The sequence below is a fragment of the Nicotiana tomentosiformis genome, chromosome 3 (assembly GCF_000390325.3).
Source record: "Nicotiana tomentosiformis chromosome 3, ASM39032v3, whole genome shotgun sequence".
Classification (NCBI taxonomy): Eukaryota; Viridiplantae; Streptophyta; class Magnoliopsida; order Solanales; family Solanaceae; genus Nicotiana; species Nicotiana tomentosiformis.
In genome coordinates this window covers 46,882,690-46,895,970 of record NC_090814.1, presented here as the reverse complement: position 1 = coordinate 46,895,970, position 13,281 = coordinate 46,882,690, and the positions used below count along the sequence as shown (strand labels likewise).

Genomic DNA, 13,281 nt, shown 5'->3' with positions numbered 1-13,281 from the left:
TCATGGCAATGTGATTGATAAAATCAAGCTGAGGACTTAGTTCCTCAATGATTGGCTACGAAAGAAATGTACAGGTAAAATATCTAAAAAGTGTTTTCTGGCGCAGTCTAAATCACCTCTATACCATTACAGGTAAACACACATGGCGATTACAGAGCAGACATGTCGCTAATGCATTGCACGTTGGTCAAAGGATGAGGCTTACATTTTCAAACTCTATCAGGGAACCTGGTTCCTTTGACACATGTTAGTAGTTCCTCTGTACTCTCATCCATATCTTTTTAACACTTGAAATGGTGCCACGTCATTAAAATGTCAGTCTTTCCTTTCTTTTCTTGGGAACTCAAGCGTCCTACTCGTTATGAAATGACCCGTCTACCTGACTTGATACCCTGTTCCTGACCAGTCCTTCATCCCTCTTAAATAACATCTCTCACGATCACTATCGTAACTGTTCACATCAAAGCTAAAAATTCCCCTTTCCTTCAAACCAAACAGTTTCTTCCTCCATCAAACACTCACTATCCTCCACCATGTCTGAAAATATGGAGACTCAGACTGCTCCAAGCATCGTCCCCACTTTGTCATCACCTATTGAAACCCCAATGCGAGAACCTACAATCCCCAAACCATCTAGTCCAAACCCTAAGTTAGATTCACAACCACCTACTGGTTCTTCTCCAACTCAGTCAAGCACTGGATCTCATAGGAGTCGCAAAACTTCGACTCCCAAGAAATGTATGGCTACAACCTCTCCTTTTGCGTCGCCGAAAAGAATGGTCGAAGAAGATACTACTGAGGGAGAAGAAAATCAGGAAATTTCTAGTCCGCTAGTAGAAGAAAGTTTTGAGATACAGTAAGGTATGGGTCGTAATAATGATTAATCTGCAAGAACTACTCCAAGGATTGATTTGAATATCGCTGATTCTACAGGTAATGCTCTTCCTATGTCCTCTGAGTTCACTTTGGATTTGCAAGAACAAGAGGCCATAGAGAATATGTTGTCAATCGCTGTTGAGGGTTTTGTAGATAGTGGGTATGAAGGTATGTCTAAAACGAATGAGTCTCGGGGGGAAGGTGACTGTCTACTGAAAGAAGGAAGGGAACTGGTGCCTGTCGAAAATCTGGCACCAGACATTACTACTGCGGAACCTACTAAGGGACCCGATACCTTCACACAAGAGGAGCCCTATGCTCCTACTTGGGATGAAACTCCCTATTCTTCTAAAGAACCCCAGGTCAGTACTGATCCCGCTCCTTCTCCTTACTTCTATGCTAAGCCATTGGCCATTGTTGTTCCCGAAATGAGATATCTGTCTGAGGGGGAGAATGACGATAGTGAAGAAGACTATGATAATGTGGATCTTGCAAGCTTTATTAGTGCTAGGAATAGAAGGGCAACTCCCAATACACCCACTCCTAAAAGACCTACTACTAGGCTGCAACAGAAGGAGGCTCTTGAGTCAGCTCTGAAGAAAAGTAAGAAAGAAAAGAAGAGGAGAAGGTTGGTGAAGGGTAGAAAGTTAGTTCATGAAGAGGTGGTGCCTACAGCTCTTGTTGTGGACATTGATGACGAGGTGGATGAGGAACCCAGTCCCTTAATCCGTAAATTCTCCAAGAAACCTGCAGTTCAAAATTCTGGAATAGAGTCATCTATGAAAGTGATGGAAGTTCGTAATGTTGAAGTGAATGAATCTAGAGAAAAAGTGGCTGAAGGGTCTGGTAAGAACGTGTCTGAGAAACCTACTGAGAAAAGAAATAGTGTAAAGAAATCTGTGAAAAGGAAGGCTAGTGTTAGTGAAGAACCTAGTTCCTGCAAGAAAGCAAAGGTTGACGAGTCCTAGAGTTCTGGGAAAGGAAAGTTGAGAAATCAGAAGGTACTGTGAGGCCGCACTTTTGACCTTGACATTTTGGAGCTTGCCGAGATGCGGCAGTTAGTGGAAATTTATGAATTCCAACAATGGACACATTTGTTTACAAATGATGTTCCAAAAGTGTACGAGGAGGAAGTGCGGAGCTTCTATGCCGGCTTCTTCAAAGTTGAAGATGATCACATCTGTGTGTTGGTGAATGGGGTTGACATAGTTATGGACTCTGCCTTGTTGGGGTCAATTCTGGGTGTGCCTGCTGAAGGGTTGTTATCAGTCCAAGGATCCTGCTCTTCCAATTTCAGAAATGCTATAGTTAAGGACAAAGCAATCCAGCAGGGGGAACGGGTGCATAAGAAGGAACTCCTTCCAGTATATCAGTTATTGTTTGAGATGGTAAACAAAGTGTTGCTTCCCCGTGCTGAGAGGAGATCCATTACCTCCAAAGCTGACCTGGTCCTCATGGAAGCCTTGGATAGTTTCACTACTATTAATCTGCCTGGGATAATGATTGAGCATATGCAAAAAGTGACAGACTTCAAAGATGGTAACCATGGGCTACCTTATGGGTTCCTTCTCACCAAGGTTTTCGAGTTCTTCAAGGTTCCTCTGGGACAAGCCAAAGTGGGCACTAAAAAGAAAACCTTCTCCAAGACCACTCTCGAAGAGTGTGAGTGTATTGACAAGGTCAGAGGAGTTGGAAGCACTTCTACTATCTCTCAACTAATAAATGCTCAGAATAGTGCTACAGAGGAGATTAGGAAGTTAAAGGCAAGGAACCAATTCTTGAGAGTCATCTCATTCAGCTTCAAGAGGCACCTGGTTCTAGCAGCTCTCACAACACAAAGGTTACCCGTTTGACCAAAGAAAATGCCGACCTCAGGAAACAGGTCGAGGATCTAAAGAAGAAACTGCTCAACGAGCATATGTCAACTAATGCTCGAATGGACATCCTTCTTAACACCCTTGCCTCTTCATCTAAGCCTTCCCCTTCCAGTGCTCCTTAGAGTTATTCCCTTCCCAGTGTCAAGTTCAAGTTAAAGTTGTTTTTGTTTCATGTGTTTGGATATGTATGATGACTGGTACCTTTTTGTTGTTTTTATTTTATGGTGATCGTGTATCAATGGAACTGCTCCCTGTTTATTTCCAAAATTAACAAATTTCTTGTCCTTTTGCTGTGCATATCTTGTTCTTCTGCTCTGTTTTTAGTCATGATTGTGTGCACACATGTGGCATGAGTTAACCAAGCTAGACTTCTTCTTGCTTATTGCTTGCTACTGATCATTTTATGATGCCAAAAGGGGGGAAAATAATTGAGGGGGAACAAGATGGGGAATAGATTCAGGGGGAATGTAGGTTATGTGTATGTCATTCTGGTTCTTAGGAGGAACTTCAATTATAAGTTTGTCATCATCAAAAAGGGGAAAATTGATAGGTTATATGTACCTTGTAATATTTTGATGATCTAACAAACTTAATGAAAAGAACCAGATAAGGAACCTGATACACACCCTGAAGTACGTGGGAATAACAAGTCTCAAGCTGGAGATGTAAATCAACTCTTCAGACGACAAAGAAACAACAAGGGGAACAAATGGACATCAGCTCCTCTGGTGACCGTACCCAGTCAACTCTCCACACCTGTAAAGTTGTTGCCTGCACACGCAACAGTGCAAAAACAGTACAATAGTCAACTTTATGGGGAATGCCTTTGTACCAAACCTGCTTACATCATTCAAGTGAGGTCACTTATGCAATATTAACATGAAGGAAAAGCAAAACAACACTTGCACACTCCAGAATAAATCAAGTTCTCTCTCAAGTGTATTTCCAACTTGCAAGTGACCTTCAAGACGTCAAGAACAAATAGCAACATAATGAAGGGCCGGTTTCCAGCATTGAGTCATCATATGTCCCTAGTTGTGTTCCACCTTTGTTAAAGTTCTTTACTTGTAATTCCTACTTAGTTTAGTTAGAAGCATTGTGTAGGAAACTTTTGTAAAGCATAAACCCTTGTATTTGTGTCTTGGCTAGTTTAGTCGAGTTGTAAAGTCTTTGTAGTAGAGTTATTACAAAGTAGATTGTTATAGAATTGTTACAAGTTAGGGAGGGATTAAGAGGTTAATTCCTAGGTTACATAGGTTGTAATCTGAAAGTTGCTCAGTAGTGAAGTTGAAATCCTACGAGGGTAGGTCGTGGTTTTTAATCTCGTTGAGCTGGAAAATTTCCATATAAAATTCCTCTTGTCATTTACCTACTGCAATGTACGTGGTTTCTGTGCGAACTTGTATTTTGTTGAAACTAATAGAGAACTTGGTTCTCTATATAGTTTGGTGGACCCTCAAATTCTATCACCCTTGTTTGGTTACCCTTTTTATTTTATGGATAGATAATCTATTATACAGAAATTGCTGTATAATTTTATACCAAATAAAGATGGAGTAGCAATCCTTGTATTATCTATGCTGGGAATTGGGATTAATGTGATAAGAGACCAACATACCTTTGTTGTTAATATACTTGATATTTGGTATAATTCTCTATATTTTGATAGTAGTTTAACCTCATTCTCAAGTGTTCTTGAATAGTTTAGTGGTTAAAACTCACCAAAAATGTGCCTAATTGACGCTCTTTGGTTGATAGGGAGTTGAAAGAAGAATTGAAGGAATTTTTGAAGTTTTAGGACAAAAATCTGCTCAAATTGGAGAAAAGGACAAAGTGCAAAAACAACACATTTTCCCTCTAGTGTGCACTCATCTGGACAAGGTCAAATGCAAAGGGCATGGTGCGCGCGCAGCGCAAGCAGAAATTTCTGGGCAAAAATTATAAGGATATTTTGGTCTTTGGAGCAAATTTTACACGATATAAAAGCTTCTTTTCGCCTCCCCAACCAATATCTCAACCTGGAAAGAAGAGAACATTACGTTAGAAGCAATTAAGGAAGGGCTTGGAAGAGTCCAAAAACCATCCGGATCGAAGATTTGAAGATTTTCTCTCAACTTTTCTTATTTTCGTTTATTATGGAGATTGTTTTGAGAATAGTCATTATGTTTTTTGTATAAACATGAGTAGCTAAATTCTCTATCTAGAGTATTTATGAACTCGTTGTTAGGCGGTTTTGAGTAAATATTCCTGAATCGTTGATGCTTATTCTATTTGTTTAGCTGCGATTTTAATGAATTTAATTATTTGAGCTCGCAATTATTTATGCCCTATTTCTTGTTATTCTTGTGAAAGATTGACAAGGTTGGATTAGTCAAACAATATTACTTAGGCTGAATTAAGGAATTAATTAATCCGATTTAGAATCGTTATGGGGACATCATGATTCGTCCGTTACCTAGAATTAGACGAGTTTATTATCTTGATTATTTTGGAAAAAATAGTTTAAGAATTGTGTTGTTAGTAGTTGAAAAACTCTAGCAAACAACTTTAGGTCCAAGGTTGATAGAATAATGTCAAACAAAATTTAAGGATTTCACTCAGAGTTAGCCCGACAATTGAGAGATTCTCTACCTTAAGCCTTTTTATCCTCTGCAAATTTTTTAAGTTATTCTCGACTTCTAGTTTAGGTTGTTGTTAGTTACTTGAATCTAATTCATTAGTTAATATCTACAAAATCCAAGTATATTTGTCTTTTTTGTTCAACTTAGATTATTTAGTGATTGAGTCAACTAAAACGCTTCATAGCTCCCTGTGAGATTCGACCCCGACTTATAGTTGTGTAAATTATATTGCATGCGACCGTAACATATCCCTTATCGAGGTGTATTTTGGACGTCATCAATTTTGGCGTCGTTGCCGGGAAGCTAATAGTTTAAGTTTTAGTTGATAAAATAAAATTGTCAAGTGTTTAAAGTTGAACTTTTTATTTTGAATTGCCAAGTGTTTAGGTTGTTTGGGACGTAAACGTACATGCTTTGACCCAAACTTGTGAATATTTGTGTTGTCATTTTTCCTATCTTTGTTAATTTTCTTGTTTGTTTTCTTGTTTATTTTTCTTGTTTATTTTCTTAATTTTTGAAAATGGCATCACATAATGAAAATTGATCGGATGGTAGTTGTTCATACTTTGATGACCCTTGTCCTTATTGTGGAGGACCACAATAAGGACAATTGTGCGCACAATCTCAACCTATGAGTGGAGTATATGCGATAGGTGTGGTGATCAAAATGGTCATTTAGGCAATTGTGCTTGTTTGTCCTTTTCTTCCCCGAATCCCTACTACGACGATTCTACTTTTGGTTTTGACATATATAGGGCTTTAGATGTGAAAGAAAATGAGCATGAGCAAAATGGAGAGTTCAAACTCATGATAAAGTGCCTATGTGAAGAAGGAAACCAAGAGCAAAAGCCTTAGAGGAGATCTTGAAAAATAATCTCCAAAATAGTTTGGATCTTGAATCAAGAGTTGAACATCCACCAATCGACTCCATGCTTGTTAGTGATGCCGAAATAAAATTAGAATTAGAGTCAACCGGCATAATTAAAAATATATTTGAAAGTGACTCTAATTCTAGAAAAAAGAGGATGTCAAGATTCGGGCAAAATTGTAATTTGAAGGCTTGATGTCCCATTTCAAGCATTTTTCGACATTGGAGTTGTGTGGTTATATGGGAATTGAACAACATGAATCAATGAGGGATTGCGAAATGAAAAGTCAAGAGATGTACATTTTGAGGTTTGAAGGCACAAGACAACAAAATGACATTCCTCACATGAAAGTCAAGACATGTAAAATGAAGCAACAGGCGTTCAGCCTTTTCGTCTACTTACCACCATTGCCGCTAGAGGTCACAAACTTGAGTCCAAGTTAGGTGCCCAATTCATATCCTCCAAGTGAAAAGAAAAGTGATAAAGTTGACTCGTGTCGTGCCACGACATAAAATAAGGCGCTTCTTGGGAGGCAACCCAAGTTATTTGAAAGAAAAACAAAATTAGGAACCATACCTTTAGTTTTAGCCTATAGGAGTGTTATATATATATATATATATATATATATATATGGAAAAAGTTAAAAAAATACTAATTTTTATGCTTTGTAATATTAGCAGTGAAAGTTGCAGGAGCAGCAGAGTAAGAGCGCTCGTTGACCTCGCGGCGTAGGGTTTGGAGTGATTGAATTTTGGTTCACATGGCAAAACAATAGCGCATTATTGCGGCATGGTGTGCTCAAAGTGAGGTTTTTTAAACCTGAGAATATAGTTTTGTGCCATGCAGGGCCACCGCGAACTCACTCATTCTCTTAAAGGTGCAAAATATTAGCGCATGTGTGCACTGTTGTGAGCGTGGCGTGAGGTATTTTGAGATAAAATTATCAGGTAAGTTTATTTGGCTTTTTAATACCAAACTCCTCCTTGATATTTTATTACCCTAATTCCCAAAACCCTTATTCTCTCTACCAGATCACTTGCAAAAAATATCTTCATTCACCCCCTTTACGCCACATCTCCAACTACCCTCTTCCTCCGCCGGCAAACAGGTACTTCCCCCTCTCCCCCCCCTCTCTTTCTTTCTATTTCCTTCTTTGGTCTTCTGCCGTGATCATTAGAGTCCAATGACCTAGGGTTCAAATCTTTTTGGTCTGAATTTAGGTCTTGTGTTGCCCCCACTGTTTTGCTTTATTCCCCACTCTCGTACTCTATTTTCTCACTCCCAATCCCATGTCCCTCGTTATTCTATGTTGAGATGTGATCGCTGCTATCACTTTTGCTGCTACTACTTCTCTTGGCGACATTGCTACTGGCACGAGGCTAGAGGATGGAGTCGCTACTGATGTGATAGTTTAGGGAAGTTCCTCTACACCTACTTATTTTATTTGTGTGCATTGGGGACAATGCGTGATCATAAGTATGGAGTAGGAGTCTGCTATGTTTGTGAATATTTGTTTTAAATTTTTATTATTTTATTCTTCTTGGGGATTTTTTTGCCATGGTTCTTTCCCAATGAGCTATTTTTTTGAATTGGGAATTTTTAGAATATTAAAAAAAAAGAGTTTTTAAAGAAAGTTCGGAACCTTGATATGCAGCCTTCTCTGAGAGGCACCAAGTATGTTTGAATTTTCTTTTTGAGCTCATGCTTTCATATTGAGGGTTGAGATTGAGTGAACTATGCATTCCCTGTATACAGAGTGGTGAGTTCTAATTGAACATTTTCATGTTCACATGTCTGTCTAGAACTTGCCCTGCTTGTTGTTTGAGACGAAATCCTAAGATGTTCTCAAGTTAGGAAATGATTGTACGCCATCTTTGCATAGCCACAAGAGCCTAAATTGGCCTTTCTACAATTATAAATTATCTCTAGATAACCCATTTGCGCCTAATGACATGTTCTCCTTTTTATTTTTGATAGCCTAATGATGCCCCTTAGCCTGCGAGGATTTCATAACGCAATGTACTTCATAACACAACGTACCTTATAACACATAATGTACCTATGCGTTTCATAGACCGTCCACAGGATTTCATAACACAATATACCTATGCGTTTGATAGAACGTCCATAGGGTTTCATAACACAATATACCTATGCATTTCATAGATCGTCCATAGAGTTTCATAACACATTGAAAACAAAAATACAAATACGTACATTTCATAACATTTCACACCACATATCACCTAATCCGTACTTTCAACCACTTACAACATTATTATTTCATTGGCTCTCTTGGCCATACATATGATTCTTTATTCATGGCACAATGGCCGTATTTTATATTCCACACTTTCATTTCTTCCCTTTCATAGATCATCATCATAATTATCAACAAGTAGAATATTCTGGAAAACACAACTTTAAATTCATTAGTAATGAAGGCTTTAAACACAATCGATTTCTTTCCAATAAATGGAGTAAAATGATTGGCAATCAAAGTACAAGTTAAAATCATACACAATTTCCACTCACGAATATGTAAGAATGCAAAATACATTGAAAATTACTTACAAAGTATAGCATTAGCTAAAACAGCCACATATGGGCATCACTTGAGTTCATAAACTTTTAGTTAATTGCATAAATTCTTACCCTATTTTCTAATGGCACACGTCACTTAAACATTGTAAAAGTACTTAGTGCGTGAAGGAAGTAGTGTGAGAAACAAAAGAAAAGGTACGTCAATTGTGCTTTTTAGTGCAAAGTCGAAGCACTGTTAATGACAGATCTTGTGTTATTGATGTGTAACTAAAGTGTGAATTTTATGAACATACCTAAAAAATTATTGAAGATATGCACAACCTTAAGAGATATGTATGCAAGGTAGGGGGTGCATCAAGGAGGCATTGTTGGTTTTGAAGTTACCATACAAAGATGGTTATGTTTGGACTACTATGACCAATGGCTTGAAAGTATATGGTGATGTTAGGAAGTTCTTGGCTTTGGTGTGTAATCTAGAAAGGTCGAATGTTATTCAAAAAAAGAAAGTGTACTTAAGTATCATGTAATGGTAGTGCCATAGGGAGTTAAGTCACTGTTGCCCGCATTATCCTATATGTCTGTGATCCTACATCACAACCATAGAGAAGTCCTACTTGATCTTTAATTGATATGCCTTCATTAGTGGATAGCGACAAAATGAAAAAGCTTATGGTACAGTTTCATGTGTGTGAAATTCATTACTGAGTGTGAGAGTTGTTGATTGGTAATTGCTCCATTGTTATATGATTAATTACATGGTGTGTGAGTTTTGGGGCATTTCTTTGCTTGTGAGGTACAATGGAATTTGCGTGGTCATGAGGTTTTAATTTTTAATGTGTGAGTATGAGTAAAAGAAAGGATCTCTGAATTTCATGGTTGATCTCAGCGGAATCTGCTTGTTAAGAAGTTTTGAACTAGTTTTGATTGCTTATGTGTTAAGATTGAACCATTTCTCTTCTTTGCTCGAGGACGAGCAAAAACCTAAGTATGAGGTAATGATATTTGGTATAATTCTCTATATTTTAATAGTAGTTTAACCTCATTTTCAAGTGTTCTTGAATAGTTTAGTGGTTAAAACTCACCAAAAATGTGCCTAATTAACGCTCTTTGGTTGATAGGGAGTTGAAAGAAAAACTGAAGGGATTTTTGAAGTTTTAGAACGAAAATATGCTCAAATTGAAGAAAAGTACAGAGTGCAAAAATAACACATTTCTCCTCTAATGTGCGCTTAGTGTGCGCTCATCTAGAAAAGGTCAAATGCAGAGCACATGGTGCGCGCGCGGTGCGAGCCTGGCACGAGTAGAAATTTCTAGGCGAAAATTCTAAGGATATTTTGGTCTTTGGAGCAAATTTTACACGATATAAAAGCTTCTTTTCGCCTCCTCGGCCAATATCTCGACCTGAAAAGAAGAGAACATTACTTTCGAAGCAAGGAAGGGCTTGGAAGAGTTCACAAACCATCCTGATCGAAGATTTGAAGAGTTTCTCTCAACTTGTCTTATTTTCATTTATTATGGAGTTTGTTTTGAGAATAGTCATTATGTATTTTTAGTATAAACATGAGTAGCTAAATTCCCTATCTAGGGTATTGATGAACCCGTTGTTGGGTGGTTTTGAGTAAATATTCCTAAATTGTTGATACTTATTCTATTTGTTTAACTGCGGTTTTAATGAATTCAATTGTTTGTGCTCGCAATTATTTATGCCCTATTTCTTGTTATTCATGGGAAAGATTGACAAGGTTGTGTAAGTCAAACAACAATATTTCAGGCTGAATTAAAGAATTAATTAACCCGATTTAGAATCGTTATGGGAACATCATGATTCGACTGTGACCTAGAATTAGACGAGTTTATTATTTTGATTATTTTGGGAAAATTAGTTTAAGAATTGTGCCGTTAGTAGTTGGAAAACTCTAGCGAACAACTTTAGGTCCATGATTGATAGAATAATGTCAAACAAAGTTTCAGGATTTCACTCAGAGCTAGCCCGACAATTGGGGGATTGTCTACCTTAGGCCCTTTTATCGTGTGCAAATTTCTTATGTTATTCTTGACTTCTAGTTTAGTTTGTTGTCAGTTACTTGAATCTAATTCATTAGTTAATATCCACAAAATCCAAAATATTTGTGTTTTTTGTTCAATTTAGATTATTTAGTGATTGAGTCAATTAGAACGCTTCATAGCTTCATGTGGAATTCGATCCCAACTCATAGTTGGATAAATTATATTGCATATAACCATAGCATATCTCTTATCGAGGTGTGTTTTGGATGTCATCTATACTACTTCTCGAATCTTTCAATGCTCCGGGAAAGAACGTAAGCTTCGACGATAGTCCAGCAAATCAGCAACCTAATAAAGTTGGGACCAGTGTTTTAAAAAGCATTTTCGGAGCGAGCCCCGGGGAAAGCCTTGGGGCGAGGCGCACCAAAAATGCCCCGAGGCGATGATGTGGGGCGAAAGTTTCAAGAGGCATAAGCCCAATAATTGCCCGGGCGTTTGAGGTGTGTTTTTGTAGTGAGGCGTAAGCCCCATAGACTTTTTTAAATTAAAACAAAATTTGTTGAATAAGTCCTTCATATAATACCCAAATTCTCAAAAGCCAGCTTGTAATTACTCAAAAGTTTTAAAAAGGAACTGAAGTGTATTAAATTTAAAAGTCGGGATCTTTTTTATTGATTAAAATCCTAATTTATGGCCTTTCCCATTTCTTTATCTTGTTCGCTAGTCTGCTAATATCTCCCAAAAGCAACGAATATTCAATTATTATTTTTACTAATACAAAGAGAACTTCATTCTCCTTCATAGCAGCAAGTTCAAAGTTCAAATTGCAGGTTAGTCATCCTTTTTATTTCTCCATGTAGAAAACTTTATTCTTTTCGACTCAAGTTACCTGTGCTTATAAGTATTGTATAATAGATTGTTTTGACTAGTTTTTTGTGAAGATGGAGAACATCTATATATATATTTTCACATATTTATAGTTTTCTTCAATTTTATGCAATTTTACCTGTTTATAAATATTTATTATAATTATATTATTTTATAAATATTAAAAATTAAATACCTATGGGGCTTACACCTCGTGCCTCGGCGCTTATGCCTTGCTAAGGCATATGTAACATGCCCCGCCTCACGCCCACACCTTTTGAAACATTGGTTGAGACTAATTAGGAATAAATTTTCAGTTTCATTTTGAGCTCCTTCTTTCTTTTCTTTTTAACCTTTTTTTTTCTTTCTCTTTCAGTTACCAAGACCCAATAAATTTAAAATAATTCATATTTCTGAGATAGAAATTCTGGAATTCTGCTTGTTTTGTGAGGAATGAATAATGATGATAGTGAAGAGAAGAAAGAAGCTAGAGACAACAACAACATACCCGGTATTATCCCACATCGTGGGATCTGGGGAGGGTAGTGTGTACGCAGACCTTACCCCTACCTTGTGAAGGTAGAGAAGTTATTTTCAATACACTCTTGGCTCAAAAAAACATAAGCACCACATTAATTAAAAAGATAGACAATGAGGGACAACACCAAAAAGCCATGTAAAAGTAGCATAGGAATAACACGATAATAAGATGATCAAAATGAAATAAAATGACGGGTCTTCATAGAAACCTACTACCAACAGAATGCGAGAGTGCGTACTAATCCTATTGGTATGAATAATGTACCACCTATCCTACTACCCTAATCATCTACCTCCACACCTTCCTATCAAGGGTCATGTCCTCAGTCAGCTGAAGTTGCGTCATGTCTTGCCTAATCATCTCTCTCCACTTCTTCTTCGGCCTACCTCTACCTCTCCGTAGGCCCTCCAATGTTAACCTCACACCTCCTCACCAGGGCATCTGTGCTCCTCCTTTTCACATGTCCAAACCACCTAAGCCTCGCTTCCCGCATCTTGTCCTCAATGGGAGTTACACCCACCTTGTCGCGAATAACCTTATTCCTGATCCTATCTAACATGGTGTGCCCGCACATCCATCTCAACATCCTCATCTCTGCTACCTTCATTTTCTAGATATGTGCAATCTTGACAGGCCAACACTCAGCCCTATATAATATAGTCGGTCTGACCACCACTCTGTAGAACTTACTTTTAAATTTGGTGGCACATTCTTGTCACACAAAACACCAGAAGTGAGTCTCCATTTCATCCATCCAGCCCCAATATGATGTATGAAATATTCATCAATCTTCTCATCCCCTTGAATAATAGACCCAAGGTACTTAAAACTACCTCTCCTAGGGATGACTTGTGAGTCCAATCACATCTCCCCTTCCCTTCCCTGAGTCTCACCACTGAACTTACACTCCAAGTATTTTGTTTTGATCCTACTCAACTTGAAACCTTTAGACTCCAGGGTCTTCCTCCATACCTCTAACCTCGCCTTCATACCACCTCGCGTCTCGTCAATCAATACAATATCATCTGCAAATAACATGCACCACGGCACCTCCCCTTGGATGTGGCGCATCAGAACGTC

At 37.9% G+C, this 13,281-nt stretch overlaps 1 protein-coding gene across 1 annotated transcript; it reads left to right on the top strand.

The window, feature by feature from the left end:
* Window positions 1-545: 545 nt before the first annotated feature.
* On the top strand, window positions 546-1,844 carry LOC138907754 (increased rDNA silencing protein 4-like). The gene is made up of 2 exons (XM_070198362.1): window positions 546-843; window positions 934-1,844. Exons 1-2 carry the CDS (start codon window positions 546-548, stop codon window positions 1,842-1,844), a joined length of 1,209 nt encoding a protein of 402 aa, XP_070054463.1.
* The last annotated feature ends 11,437 nt before the right edge of the window (window positions 1,845-13,281 follow it).

Coding starts and splice junctions, on each gene's coding strand:
- LOC138907754 (XM_070198362.1), top strand. CDS start 546: ATGGAGACTCAGACTGCTCCAAGCATCGTCCCCACTTTGTCATCACCT. Junction 844..933: donor TAGTCCGCTAGTAGAAGAAA/GTTTTGAGATAC, acceptor CTGATTCTACAG/GTAATGCTCTTCCTATGTCC.